The following is a 14,379-nucleotide window of genomic DNA, read 5'->3' as shown; positions in this document are numbered from 1 at the left end:
CTGAAATTCTGTGCCAAGGCTGCCGAGTTTCTACAGCTTGTGAGCACAGCCCCTGGAAAGCACTGTGGCTGTTCCAAGGAATCCAAGGAAAGGTTTACAAATCAAACACTCAAAGAAATATGAAAACCAACACTGTATTCCTCTGGTAACTGAATTGGGCAAGAAATTCCATTTCTTTCATGCTGCTCTTCAATTTGCTCTCCCATGTGACACAGATTTGTCTCTGGTCAATGCAGAACTGCATTGCAGAAGATGCCGAGGAAAGCCGGAGTTTTGAGCTCTGGCTAGGGTCCAAGTTGAGTTTCACGGCCCCTAGGAACATGGGGATTGTGTTTAAAACACCTCAGATGGATGACTCTGCAAAGTGACCAGCAATAACCAGCAGGACTCAGAGTTTACAACACATTGAGATGAAAAGAGGCACTCACCCCTCTCAGAGCTATTATTGCCGGCTGTCTGCAGACTCAGGCAGGCTGCACTGCATTTACGCTCTGGTCATGTGTGGATGATTTTTTCTCTTTTTGCAACAATAAGGGCTGGAAATTTCTGTCTTCAGAGATTTACCTCTGCTGCACAGCTCCAGAAGAATGAGTGTATTTTTTCACCAATTCCTCAGCCACGGAATAACTAGGGATCTGACGACAGGTAACAATCCTGCACAGCGAATAGACAGATGGGCCTCATGGGCCTTTTCCATCTCTGCCTTCTCTCATGCACTAAGGAGCAGCCAGACCTCATGAGCCAGGGATGTTGAGTGAGCCCCAAAGTCATTTATTTTGACATAGTCATGGATCTGAGAGGAAGTGGGTGACCCATAGAAATCAGGACAATGCAGGAATTCTCCAGAAAACTGGCACGTCTCCATCCCGGGCAGTGCAGGAGGAGGGGTTGGCTCCTCAGCAGCTGGGCCTGGGCATCTCCTCTTACTAAGCATGGACAGCTCTCTGCACAGCAGGAAACTCCCTCCAACTGTGTGAGCCCCACGGACCCTTCCCGGCCTGTGGCCTGTCAGTGGGAGCAGGAAGAGAAATAACAGACTGAGGTGATAACAGAGCAGCTCCCTACCTGTGCGATGAGAGCGTGTGAGCCACACAGGTTAGAACCACGTCCTGGGGGTGGGAGCGAGCCAGCAAGGCCGTGGCCCTCAGCGCTGCTTTTCTGGCTCTGGGATCGCAGACGTTGTCGAGCCAGATTAAGATCCCTCCCACAACGTCTCCAACCTGGAAGAATGCCAGGAAGTTGAGGGATGGATTAATCAAAGAGTGGCCTCCTCCCAGGGAACCCCTCCTGGCAGCCCTGCAAGCCGCCTCTGACCTCAGTTTTCCATCTTGGCTCCTCCATAATCTGAAGAAAGAGGCTTTGACAAGTCCAGGAACCCCAGTCTTCCCGAGGTCTGGTTTAGCACCTTAAAGCTCAGAAACACACACAAAAGCCTTCCCCAAAACCTTACAGTGGGCAGAGCCCAAACTCCCCTGATGTCCCAGGGCCTTCCCTGCCATAGCAAACTGCTCTCAGCCCTGCTCTCAAAGGCTTCCCTGCAGGAGCCTTTCCTCAGTCTCTGCATCTTCCTGTTGCTCTTTCTAGCACAATCAGTTCCTCCAGACCAGGGGTCTCAACCTAGTTTCCATTGTGGGCCACATCCAATCCTACCTGTTTGGCCCTGAGGATGTCCCATGGGGCACAGCTCTGTGCTGACTGGGCCGCAGGTTGAGAACCACTGCTCCAGACCCCAGAGCCCATCCTAGAGATGGCAGGCCTAATGTGGAGGCTCGTCAGCAGACTAGGTAAGTGCTGCCTTGCCAGGGCTGGGGCTGTCCCACACCTTCAGTGTGGCTGGGCGTCCTCAGGGAAGTGTTAGGGCTCCAGCGGGCAGAGGACACTTCAAAACCTGACACCGCGGATCCCCGCAGCCAAGCGCTGAATGGCAAGGGGCTGAGCCAACCTTCAAAGCACCATGCTAGTGTGTCCCAGGAACGGTTTCCTAGGAGAGGCGATTCTCCCGTCCCCCTCTCTGCGCAGCATCCCCCTGCCCCACTGCGGGCGTCTCTTACTCTCTCCATCTTGTCTCCGTGGAGAGATACGATGGCCCTCAGCTCTTCCTCTGCGGCTCTAAATCTCTCCAGGGTGGGTGTTGTCAGAACCTGCACAGCTGTCATCAGCAGGGCGTGGAGCGGGGCTGAGGAAGGGTGCTCCCCGAGGGTCTGCAATGAACAGGGACAAAGCCTGTGGGGACTGAGTATTTCCCTCGGGCAGCTGCCCTGGAACAGTCTGTCCCCGGGGGAGGCTGCCAGCGCAGAGGGAGCCTGGAGACTCCGGCTGAGCCCGTTTCTTCAGAAGCCTCCCCAGGTGCCAAGGTTTCCTCAGCCTTTCGTCCGCTCTCTGGCCCCCTCTCCTGAGAAGAGACGGGAGCCTCTCGGGCAGTGCGGGGACCCCAAGGGCCACCCCATTTCCTCCCTCTCTAGCCCCTCCTCCCAGGACGCCCAGCTTTTCTTGAGAAAGCCTCAATGTCCTGCAAAGCCCATTCGAGTTGCTCCTTGAGTGTCGCCGAGGGGTCACTGGAGAACCTGCCCCATGTCCCATCCCACCCCGAGCGCCTGAGCAGATTGGCTCAGCAGCTCTGGCAGCCCACAGTGTCTGCGAGGAAAGGAGTGAGAATAGGGCCCAAAGGGAAACGCCCTCTTCCTTCCCCACCCCGCAGCGTGTGGCGCTGCCAGGAAACAGGCAGGAATCGCCGGCAGGGGAGAAAGTAGCTGAGACTGAAGGAGCGTGTCTGCCTGGCTGAGGAGAAGCCCAAACCGTGGGCCTCCGGGGCCAGAGCCCTGTGGGTCAGAACTCACTGGGCACAATGTTACTCCAGGGGGCCCGGTTCCAGGGTCACCTAAACCGAGGGCCTGGGCTGCTGGAGGCCTTTGCCCTGGTGTCTCAGGGCAGCCCCTGGGGATTGCTGCAGCTGGGCTGCGTGGCGCTGAATTAGCACCGTCTGTCCTGGATGCCCGCAGCTGAGGACGCCGTAGAGCACACCGGAGTGGCCGACTCGCATACAGACTCCAGCCCCCCGGCACGTCAGGAGCTCCCAGAACTGCAGACTTTTGTCTGCGCTGCAGGGTGCTCTGTCACTGACAGCAAGAGTCACAACGGCGTCGAGGTGCCTTTGTAACTCGGACGGAGCCCAGATGTTGGCAGGCGGGATCGAACCTGGGATCTCAGTGCAGGAGCCGCTACCACATGAGCTAAAACCCATGCGGCTGTCAGCTCAGGCTGGAGAGCAGACTCACCGGTTCTGTCTCGAAGTGGTCCTGGTGCCACGAGATGGGCCAGAACCCCACAGCCAGGAGATACGTGGGTTACCCCGACAAGGGCAGGGATGGGCCTGGTCTGACTTTCAGCCGTGCCTGTGGGCCATGGGAAGTGCCTCAGAATCAGGCACCTGAGCCAGGCACGTCTGCCAATCCCACGAAGCACCTCTGGACTTCTTTAGGTGCCTAAACCCCCTAGACAAACTGGGCCTCCTTCCACAACCCAGACAAACTCGTAAAGACTGGCTGGAGTTGATCACACTTCAAGAGTGTTCCTTTTCAGCCCCCTGAGCAAGGGGCAGGTCGTTCTCCTGTCAGAGATCCCAGCTCCGGGAGATATAAACACACACAGCAAGGGGTGCTTTCCATGAGCACAGTCACAAAGCGTCATTACCATCCTCATAGGGGAGATGCTCGTTAATGAGGAGACGGGAGCGCGCTCTTCTTCCTGCTCTTCTGGGCTCCCTATTTCCCACTTCTCCTTCGTCTCCGACGGCTCCTTCTTCGTCCCTGCAGCAGAAAGAAACATTCTTAACATTTTGCTTTTCCATGTCTTCTCCCTGGTTTCCAGAGGGTGGAAGCTGGGCACAGAGCCCTGAAGCGAATTGCCCCGGCTCAGACTGAAGGTTGTTGGCAGAGCTGAGCAGAGAACTCCAATCTCATGACTCTTAGCTGGGGGCTTTTACCACACGAGGCTTCCTCTTACTTAGGGGCCAGTTTCTTTTCTATTCTACTCTTCCTCTCCCCTTGCCCACCTTTCCCGTCAGTAATGGGCCACAGGCCTCATTTTGCATTTAACCCCCCAAGAAGCAATGACTCAGCTCTGCTACGGTTCCCAGCTGTGACCTGCTGAGACCTCGGGAGCATTTTCCTGATGAAAGGGACCCGATCCAGGAGAAAAGAAATGATTTCCTCCAACGTCCAGCCTCTCTGTTCCCCTTACAGCCTGAAGCAATGTTAGTACTCCCCACCCCACAGGGCCAGACCCCCAGAGGGGGGTGACCTGACATTGTCAGCTCTCCCCACCTCAGCGATGCACCTCTGCCACCCTCTCCAAGAGGATCCGGCACTAAATGGATTCCAGAGTCTGAGGTACCCATCACTGTCCCATGAGACGGCCCTGATGTGGAAGTGTAAGGGGTCTGTTGGCCCCTTACTCAAACTCAGTGGGGTTTTGGGTTGGCTAGGTCCCAGTCCCGAAAGGAAGGGGAAGGGTGGATGGGAAACCAGGACTCTGATACTGACAGACCTCAGGGGCCATGGGGAGAGGCCAACGCTCCAGGTCAGCCTGATTGGCAGGGCGGGCAGGCTAATGACGGAGTCAGGGGGTCAGAAAGGTCCCCATCCTCCACGCGAGCTGGAATTGCCTGGCTCAGGCAGCGTGGGGCCGAGCTAAGGAGAGAGCAGGGGCGCGAGCTGAGCTGGGGAGCAGAGGCGGGCCAGCCAGCGGGGCAGAGACACAGCCCAGGGAGAGCAGACCCTGGGCTGGGAGCAGGGCTGCAGCCACAGAGCCAGCGGGGCCGGAGAAGCAGCCCCGGGGCTGGAGGCAGAGCAGCAGCATCAGAGCTGAGGCAGGGTGGAGCCGGAGCTCGAACAGTGGGGCTGGGGCTGGGGCTGGAGCAGTCTGGAGCTGGGTGCGGAGAGCAACTGGGGCCAGCCAAGGGGGGACCCTGGCAAAGGGCCCAGCGCAGAGAGACACCCCCACCAAGGGTCCTTGCAGGCCAGACTGGGAGGGGGATCTGAACCCGGCGGGAAGGAGGGTCCAACCCCCCAAAGCCCGGAGGTGTGTGGTCACCACCAGAGCAAGTGTCCGACCCGCAGCATCCCTGCAGCACAGCCAGGGCCGGAACTGCCCTGACGTTCCAGAGACGTGGTTTGTGATGTTCCCTGCCACAGAGCGGGGTGATGTGTTTTCCTTTCATCTTTCCCATTTTTCCTTATTCTTTTTTAAATTAATTGCTGATTAAATAAACTGTATTTGCTTTAAATCGTATGTAATGATCAGTGGGTCAGGGAAGCTCCCAGTGCAGAGAGAGTACCCCGGAGTGGGGACACCCTAGCCCCTGTCCTAGGTGGCCACAGCAAGGTTGGGGGTCGAGCCCCCCAGGAATCCTGGGCCCAGCCTTGTTGGGGTTACGAGGACTCTGTCAGACAGGAGAGTGGAAGGGGAGTCCTCCAGGGCAGGGAGGCCTCTGGGGAAAGGAAGTGGGAGCGAGGACTCAGATCCTTCCTCTAGCCCATTTCACCGGAGTAGTGCAGAAGCCAGGAAACTTCCCCACAATAGTGGGACCGTTCCCCTGCTTCCATAAGGCTTGTAGAGTGACTGGTGTGAGTATTCCTCACATGCTCCTTGCTAACCATGTGGTTTGTTTCCTCACCTGTAAGATCCAGTTCAACTTTGTCTTGCTTCTCCTGCAGCTTCTCCTCCTCTGACTCCACCTGGTTCTTGGCTGCTTTCTTCTTCTTCTTCTTCTTCTTCTTCTTCTTCTTCTTCTTCTCCTTCTTCAGGGAAAAGCACGTCCACCTTCTTGGAGAGGAAACCGTTCTCTCCTCATCGCTATCTGCCATCGAGTTGTCAGATTGGCTACAGACACAGAGTCTTTTCATGCCTGATAGGATCTTCCACGAGCATTTCCTTCTCGTGGGCTTCTCTGGCAAGGCCTGTTCTTGCTGGCTGATGGCAGAGCATGCCTCCATGGCTGCAGGTTGGACGAACACTGTGTTCACATGGCTCTCTCTGTGCTCCCGAGAGGTGAGTCTTTGAAAAAAGGAACGAAGCCTGGAATAGAAAGAAGGAAGAAATGGGTTTTTCTGTCCTACTCTAAAGGAAGGGAATTTGTGTGCGCAGGATTCCCAGATCCAAGAGAGTGGTCTTTTGAAATCATCTGCTCCTCTAATAGCCAGGACTGGTTCATACAACCAAGAACATAAGCAACAAAAGACTGGCCACACTGGGTCAAACGAAAGGTCCATCTATCCCTGTAGCCTGTCTTCCGACAGTGGCCAGTGCCAGGTGCCCCAGAGGGAATGAACAGAGAATCATCAAGTGATCCATTCCTGTTGCTCACTCCTGGCTTCTGGCAAACAGAGGCTAGGGAAACCATCCCTTCCCATCTTGGCTAATAGCCACTGATGGACCTATCCTCCATGAATTTATCTCGTTCATTTTTGAATCCTCTTATAATCTTGGCCTTCACAACATCCTCCGGCAAAGAGATCCACACATTAACTGTGTGTTGTGTGGAAAGAATACTTCCTTTTATTTGTTTGAAATTTGCTGCTTATTAACAAAGGTTTCAAAGGGGGCACTTGGAGTTGAACCAAGGACCATTTAATGTGCAGTCAAACACTCTATCGCTGAGCTCTACCCCCATGACTGGACCCAGCCCCAGGTGAAGACACTTGGGACCATGGTGAAAGAGGAATTCTTCTGGGGAAGTCCAAGGGCCCGTGTTATGCAGGTCAGACTAGATGATCAGGGCTGGCCTTAGAGCCTTTGAAACTGTGAATTTATGAACCTAAAGTTGCCTTTAATGGCTAGTATGAAAGTTGCTACTCCTTTCCAAGAGGAGATGCGTTGAGGTTTCCTTGGGGAGAGGCACCAGGATCCTTTGTCACAGCCTTTCTTGGACACAGCACATCACAGCTTCTCCCCTTTTGCTCTATAACAAGAAACCTCCACCCACCAGATCTGTAATCCCGTCCTAGCCCAGTCACTGGCTCCAGTTCCTAGCCTGACTCTCACCCCATGGAGCTCACGCCTCCTCTGCCAGTGGACAGACATGGAAACAGCCAAGGTCAACTTCTGTTTTCTTTGCTCATTGCCTGGGCCTAGTTGTAAAAATGCTTCATTATTAACCCCACTCCTTTGTGCACAGAATCCTGGGACTCTGGGAACAGACAGGGCCAAGCCGAAAACCAAGACACCTCTGTTCCCAGAGAAGCCAGGAAAAGGAACAAAGGATTGTCATCTAGAAGGCTTGAGGGTCTGGATGGATGGATTAGCAGCTGCAAATATGTTGACTTATTCTCAACTATTTCAAAATCTGGACTGTAGTCGCATGGGGAAAATAACCAGTAAACTTTAACTGAAGGATTTCCCATACTATTTAAAATGTCCAATCAGAACAATAGGCCACCCAAACAATGACAAAGAAATCACACCGAGACCCATGACAAATTTAGGCTGCAGTTTATTTAAACCCCTTTCCTGGAAAGGAATTGCAGGGGGGATTTGACATGTCTATTTTATGTAGCCCAGTGGGGGTATAGTACAATTTGTAGAGAGTTTTGAAGTCTCTCTCCATGAGATTATTTCTGAGAGAACTACCAAGATGGCAGCCAGGGGATGGGAGTGGAGCTGTGTCACTTTCAATAGCTTCAGATTTATTTTTTCTGCATATCTGAGCTCATTTATGTGTCTTTCAATCATGTAAATTCTGAGACCGATCTTGTCTCAATACACATACGTTAGACAATGATGACATGAGACAAAGGGTTTATGTTCACTACTTGAAGGCAAGGAGTGCATTAGGGGCAACTCCAAGGGAAATACTCTTGATGGAGCTATCAATCTAAATTCTAGACCAGTTTTTTATCTTCCCTTTAGGTTATACCCATGGAAATTCACCCATACTAGTCTGCTGAAAGATAAAAGCATCGAAATCTGCCTCCAAAGACCGGGAAAGGCTGAAGCAGACGGAGAAGGGAGAGACGCCCACATTCAAATCAAAACGGAACGCTGAGACCTGACTGTTGCAACGCTGGCCCCCACCCGTCCCTGCCCCGGGGGGGCCAAGCTGAGCCTGAGAAGAGCCAGAACTGACCAATGAACATTGCCAAAGAGCCCCAGTAACACGCCAGCAGCCCCCATCCACCACCCCCTCCAGCCCCCAGCACCTCCCGCCCAGCGGCAGCCCCGCCCGTCAGCGCCTCCCCCTCCCTCCCCACTCCTCCCGCCCGCCGCAATCGGCTGTTCTGCCGTGCGCAGGAGGCTCTGGTGGGGAAGGGGCAGGAGCGAGGGCATGGCAGGCTCGGGGGAAGGGGCAGGGGCCTTGGGGGAAGGGGTGGAGAGGTGGCAGGACCTGGGGCAGAGCAGGGGGTTGAGCAGTGAGCACCCCACAGCGTATTGGAAAGTTGGCATCTGTAGCTCCAGCCTCGGAGTCAGCGCTGTGCAAGGAGCCGCGTATTAACCTCTGACGAGCCGCATGCGGCCCCGGAGCCCCAGGTCGGCCACCCCTGCCCGAGGGGAAGGAGGCACCAACCTGTCATGTGCGATCGAAGGAGCAGGAAAAGAATCTGGGAATTACCTTCTGTAAAAACTCATCTTTTGTCGAAAACCTGTGGAAAAAGCTGATGCAAGAAGTTGTTGACAGAGGGATAGTCCGCGTCTCTCAGCAGCTCCTTGGGTCACCAGCCGTTGTCAACCAAGCCAGTTGGCAGACTGAAGGCAGGGCAAGAATGCTGAGGCCGAACAGTCTTTGCTGTTGGCATCCGTGACCTCACAATCAGCTTAAGCATCAACACACACAGACCCCCCCCACCCACCCAGAGAGACACGCACACACAGAAGCTGGTAACATTTACAACATGGAGAGATGCACCCAAACTCTCGAGGACTTTTGATTTGGGGGAGGGCATCATCGGCGCTGACTGCATGGGTGTCCCGGGGCTGGAGCACCCATGGGGAAAAATTAGTGGGTGCTTAGCACCCACCGGCAGCCAAGCTCTGCCCTCCCCCCAGAGCATCTCCTGCTGACCAACTCCTCCCGCACCCTTCCAGGGCCTTCTGCCCACCACAAAACAGCTGTTTGGCTGCATTCAGGACGCTCCCATTTGGTGCGGGAGGAGCAAAGCCATAACTCACCCAGAGATGTGATTTTATTAAATAGTTCGGAGGCTCAGAAACACGTAGAAAATGTTCTAAGGCTCTGAGCTAGTGAAAGTGCCAGTCACCCAGAGAGCAGTGGGAGCAGGTCCAAGATGTAGCAAAGAGGGTTTCCTGCAGGGAGAAGGGAAGCAGGGAGATTGCAGCTCTTTGGGACAGAGACTGTCTGTTTGTTCTGTATGTATGCAGCACCTGGCACAATGGGGCCTGATACCTGAGTAGGGCCTGGACACAGTGCTAATAAAGCAAGGGCATTTGTTGAATTACTGAAGTGCCCTGAGTCCCCTGAGTGGAAAGGTGGCAGGTGAAGCAGGGGCAAACCCTAGACAGATGGGATCTGCCCAGCCTGGGGCAGCATGTGCGGGAAGGGGAAGGGGAAAGGCCATTGGGAGTGTTTCCACAGAAGCCAAGAAATCAGGGCACCAGCCCTAGCATGGCTGAGTGAGGCTGTTTCCTGCGAGAGATCTCCACAGACAGCATTCGTGGGCAGGCTGGGAGGGATGGCCTGGATTGACTTTGGAGTGGATCCAGTGTAAATTAGACTAGAATTGTCCCAGAAGGGCCCAGATACAACAGTGACAGACACTGTAGGTGGAGTCTGTGAATAAATAAATTAGGTGCATTATAAAACAGTAGTAAAATCATCCCCCTGCTCTGTGACCCCAAGTCTGACCTTGTACCTGTCAATGGGGCATCATCACTGAATGGGGGAGCTGTTAATGAGGCGCCACAGGGATTGGCTGTAGCCCCCTCACTTGTCAACTTTTTAATTAACGATCTGGAAGTAAGCATAAAATCACTGCTGATAAAGTCTGTGGCTAACACAGCTTGGAGGAGTGGTAAATAATGCTAGTGATGGGGCCGTTGTATGGAGCAGCCTGGATAGTTTGGTAAACTGGGATTAGTAAGGAGGCAACCTAGTGACAGAGGATGTGGAAAAAGCTAATGTGCTCAATGCTTTTTTTGCTTCTGTCTTCACTAACAAGGACAGCTCCCAGACTGCTGCGCTGGGCATCGCAACATGGGGAGTAGATGGCCAGCCCTCTGTGGAGAAAGAGGTGGTTAGGGACTATTTAGAAAAGCTGGACGTGCACAAGTCCATGGGGCCGGACGAGTTGCATCCGAGAGTGCTGAAGGAATTGGCGGATGTGATTGCAGAGCCATTGGCCATTATCTTTGAAAACTCGTGGCGAATGGGGGAAGTCCCAGATGACTGGAAAAAGGCTAAGGTAGTGCCAATCTTTAAAAAAGGGAAGAAGGAGGATCCTGGGAACTACAGGCCAGTCAGCCTCACCTCAGTCCCCGGAAAAATCATGGAGCAGGTCCTCAAGGAATCAATCCTGAAGCACTTAGACGAGAGGAAAGTGATCAGGAACAGTCAGCATGGATTCACCAAGGGAAGGTCTTGCCTGACTAATCTAATCGCCTTCTATGATGAGATTACTGATTCTGTGGATGAAGGGAAAGCAGTGGATGTATTGTTTCTTGACTTTAGCAAAGCTTTTGACACTGTCTCCCACAGTATTCTTGTCAGCAAGTTAAAGAAGTATGGGCTGGATGAATGTACTTTAAGGTGGGTAGAAAGTTGGCTAGATTGTCGGGCTCAACGGGTAGTGATCAATGGCTCCATGTCTAGTTGGCAGCCGGTGTCAAGTGGAGTGCCCCAGGGGTCGGTCCTGGGGCCGGTTTTGTTCAATATCTTCATAAATGATCTGGAGGATGGTGTGGATTGCACTCTCAGCAAATTTGCGGATGATACTAAACTGGGAGGAGTGGTAGATACGTTGGAGGGCAGAGATAGGATACAGAGGGACCTGGACAAATTGGAGGATTGGGCCAAAAGAAACCTGATGAGGTTCAATAAGGATAAATGCAGGGTCCTGCACTTAGGACGGAAGAACCCAGTGCACAGCTACAGACTAGGGACCGAATGGCTAGGCAGCAGTTCTGCGGAAAAGGACCAAGGGGTTACAGTGGACGAGAAGCTGGATATGAGTCAGCAGTGTGCCCTTGTAGCCAAGAAGGCCAATGGCATTTTGGGATGTATAAGTAGGGGCATAGCGAGCAGATCGAGGGACGTGATCGTTCCCCTCTATTTGACATTGGTGAGGCCTCATCTGGAGTATTGTGTCCAGTTTTGGGCCCCACACTACAAGAAGGACGTGGATAAATTGGAGAGAGTCCAGCGAAGGGCAACAAAAATGATTAGGGGTCTGGAACACATGACTTATGAGGAGAGGCTGAGGGAACTGGGATTGTTTAGTCGCAGAAGAGAAGAATGAGGGGGGATTTGATAGCTGCTTTCAACTACCTGAGAGGTGGTTCCAGAGAGGATGGTTCTAGACTATTCTCAGTGGTAGAAGAGGACAGGACAAGGAGTAATGGTCTCAAGTTGCAGTGGGGGAATCCGTGACTTCCAGAGACCTCTGTGACTTCAGCTCGTAGCTCCAAGCGAGCCCCCACAGCTGCCCAGCCACTGTGAGCGATGTGGGGACCCCGCAGCTGAACTTCCCATGGACAGGTCACGGGCTTCTGTGAATTTTTCTTCATTGCCCGTGACCTGCCGTGACTGTTACTAAAAATATCCCGGACAAAATCTTAGCCTTACCCATGGTTAAGTAGGTGAGGGGAGGGGGGAAAGGTGTTACTTGTAGAGACCCAGAGATACAGGCATGAGGGACAGCTGGCTGCCTGGGGCCCCATGCCCATGGAGTGTCCCAGAAGACAATGGCCATTCCAATTGCCTGGACATTGGGCACCAAACAATAAATGACCATGGACGGCCCACCCTCCATGGGAAGCCAGCCAACTGTGCCCAGCAGGAGGACAAAGGACTGGGCTGGGGTTCTAAGTGTGGGCATCTGGAGGCAGGAGAGCAGCTTGTGGGCTCGGACGACAGAGGGGACAGAGGGCTCCGGGACTGACCCAGATGGACCTTTCCGTTCTCTGTGTTCACTAAGCACTGTCTGCGCTGTGTTCCAGACATGTCAAAAAACAGGGAGAGTCAATTATTTTTTATAAAGGTCCAAATTTCTTGGTCAAGGCATAGTCAAGGTCCAGACTTCAGAGAAAATAATAAAAAATAATAACAATCATGATCATAATCAAATAATAAAAAGATTTCAGGATCTGCTGGAAAGCAGCTGGTGGTCCAGATTTGGCCCGCGGTCTGCCTGTTGACTGCCCCTGTAATAACCCCCCCTGCTTTCACAATGCTGGTTGAGAGTCACTCCAGGGTAAGAAAGTGGGGGTACATGGCTCCCTGGGGGCCTACAAGTCTCCCTTGGGTATCCAACTCAGGTGGACTTGCTGATGTGAAGCAGGGGTGTTGAAGGCTCTGGGATTCAGAGTCAGGAGGCGGTGAAGTCAGGTGACTTTCCTCATTGGAAAAAGTGTGACCTTAAGGGGGTTGCCACACTAAAGAGCTCCTCCCAGGGACTGTTCAAGAGCACCAGACCTATGGCAGGGAAACCGCCTGGAGATGATGGTGCTGGGGCGGAGTGGGCCAGGCCCAGCAGCTCTGCCGGGGAGCTACCTTGGAGCTGAGGTCACTTTTTCAGAGGGTTGGAGAAGGGGGACCTGCTCCCACAGCCTCACTCTGCTCAGTTATCGCTGGGCACAAACCAGTGACCCCAAACCAGCCCCCCGAGCCATTGTCTGTTTGCAGGAGCAAATCCTGAGCCGCCTGCAGCATCTGTGGGAGGAGACAGAAGAGCTCCTGGGCCTGAAATCTGACTGGGACAAGGAGAGTGAGAGGCTCCTGGTAGGTGCCCTGCCCTGCCCGGCCGCTTTGCACAGGGGTGTCAGCGACAGCAGCAGGGGGTCTCTGCGCTGCTTGGGGTCTGGGTCATTCAGAAGGTTAAAGGGTTTCCAGGGTCGCTACAGGGAGACAGGTCAGGGTCATTGTAACCAGTGCAGGGCAGCTCTGCTCTCAGGTACCTGGTGTACATCAGGAGTGACCCCACCGAAGTCAGTGGGGTCAGGGTCAGACTCCTCTGGGACCCTGGTGTTAGTTCCCACTGGGGTCAGTGGGTTTACACCAGGGTAGCTGGGAGCAGCCTCTGGCTCTGTCTCTCTAGCACTGGGAGTGGGGGCCAGAGGGAGAGGCCAGTGAAACACTGAACAGACACAGATGTGGCAGGGGTCGGGGCGGAGCGGGGGAGACTTTTGCTGATCCCAGGGTTCGAGTGTCAGACGTTCCAGTGATGCCACTGGGCAGTTTGGGAAGCACCATTTGCCACGGCCTGGTCTGCACTTCACTCTGGTGCTGGGACAGTGATGGGGACGGGCTGGGGGTTGGTGATTTTGGGTCACATTTTTATACTAGCAAAAGCTCTAGTGTAGCCACAGTGACTCTGGCAAAGATATTGAATGAAAGGCTCTGTGGTGCCCGGACAAGGCTTTGTCCCATTTCCCATGACACCCGCTCTCCCCGTGTCCCTGCCCTGCCCCTGCGTCTCTCTGTGCACCCCAGAGGCAGACGGAAGTGGAGCGGCCGCTGGTGGTGTCCAAGTGCGAGGGGCTGCGCCAGTTTCTGGCTGAACAGGAGTGCCTCCTCCTGGCCCGGCTGGGAGAGCTGGACGAGGCGATTGGGAGGAGGAGGGAGGAAAATGCCACCCACCTGGGTGAGGAGATTTCCCGGCTCAGCGCCCTGATCACAGAGCTGGAGGGGAAGCGTCAGCAGCCGGTGCTGGAATTGCTGCAGGTGAGACAGTGTCAATGCGCCCAGAGCCCAGTGCAGGGAGGAGACGGCCCCTGAGTCACTCGGGCTGACAGGGTAACTCAGTGCAGGGAGCACGGCCCGGGGCGTCTGCAGGGCCAGGGGCCCAGGGCTGCAGAGAGACAGGAGTTTGGGCTGTCGGGGAGGTGGGGGAAGGCTGGTGAAAGGCTGTTCCAGCCCTGGGCTCAGCACAGAGGACCCGGCCGTCCCGTCCCTGCGGAACATCTGGTGTGAACGGGGCTCTGCGCCCACTAGCACAGCCCTTCAGTGCTCCACCCCGCTGGGGGAGCAGCCTGTGGGGCCGGGGCTGGGGGAGCAGAGTGACCCCTCTGGGGCAGGGGGCCGGCTGGGCCATGGGCACTGACTCTCTGCTCTGTCTCTCCTTCCCCTCTAGGGTGTCAGAAGTGCTGTGAGCAGATACATCCGGGCTCCGTCTGCCCCCACGCCTCGTTGTGCTGGGAAAGACTCAGGGTATG

General features: G+C 54.5%; 1 protein-coding gene across 1 annotated transcript in view; it reads right to left on the bottom strand.

Moving 5' to 3' along the window:
• Nucleotides 1-14,379, bottom strand: part of LOC141996298 (zinc finger protein RFP-like) — an 85,036-nt gene that overhangs the window by 38,088 nt on the left and 32,569 nt on the right. Inside the window, exons 2-3 of the mRNA XM_074968285.1 lie at nt 5,675-6,075; nt 3,691-3,806 (exon numbers count right to left, since the gene is read on the bottom strand). Coding sequence (XP_074824386.1) covers nt 3,691-3,806; nt 5,675-5,993 — 435 coding nt within the window. The 5' untranslated portion in view covers nt 5,994-6,075. The remainder of the gene's footprint in view (nt 1-3,690; nt 3,807-5,674; nt 6,076-14,379) is intronic.

This window comes from Natator depressus, chromosome 11 (assembly GCF_965152275.1).
Source record: "Natator depressus isolate rNatDep1 chromosome 11, rNatDep2.hap1, whole genome shotgun sequence".
In the NCBI taxonomy this organism is placed as follows: Eukaryota; Metazoa; Chordata; order Testudines; family Cheloniidae; genus Natator; species Natator depressus.
The sequence above is the reverse complement of the archived record's forward strand: the minus strand, read 5'-3'. Positions and strand labels throughout refer to the sequence as shown.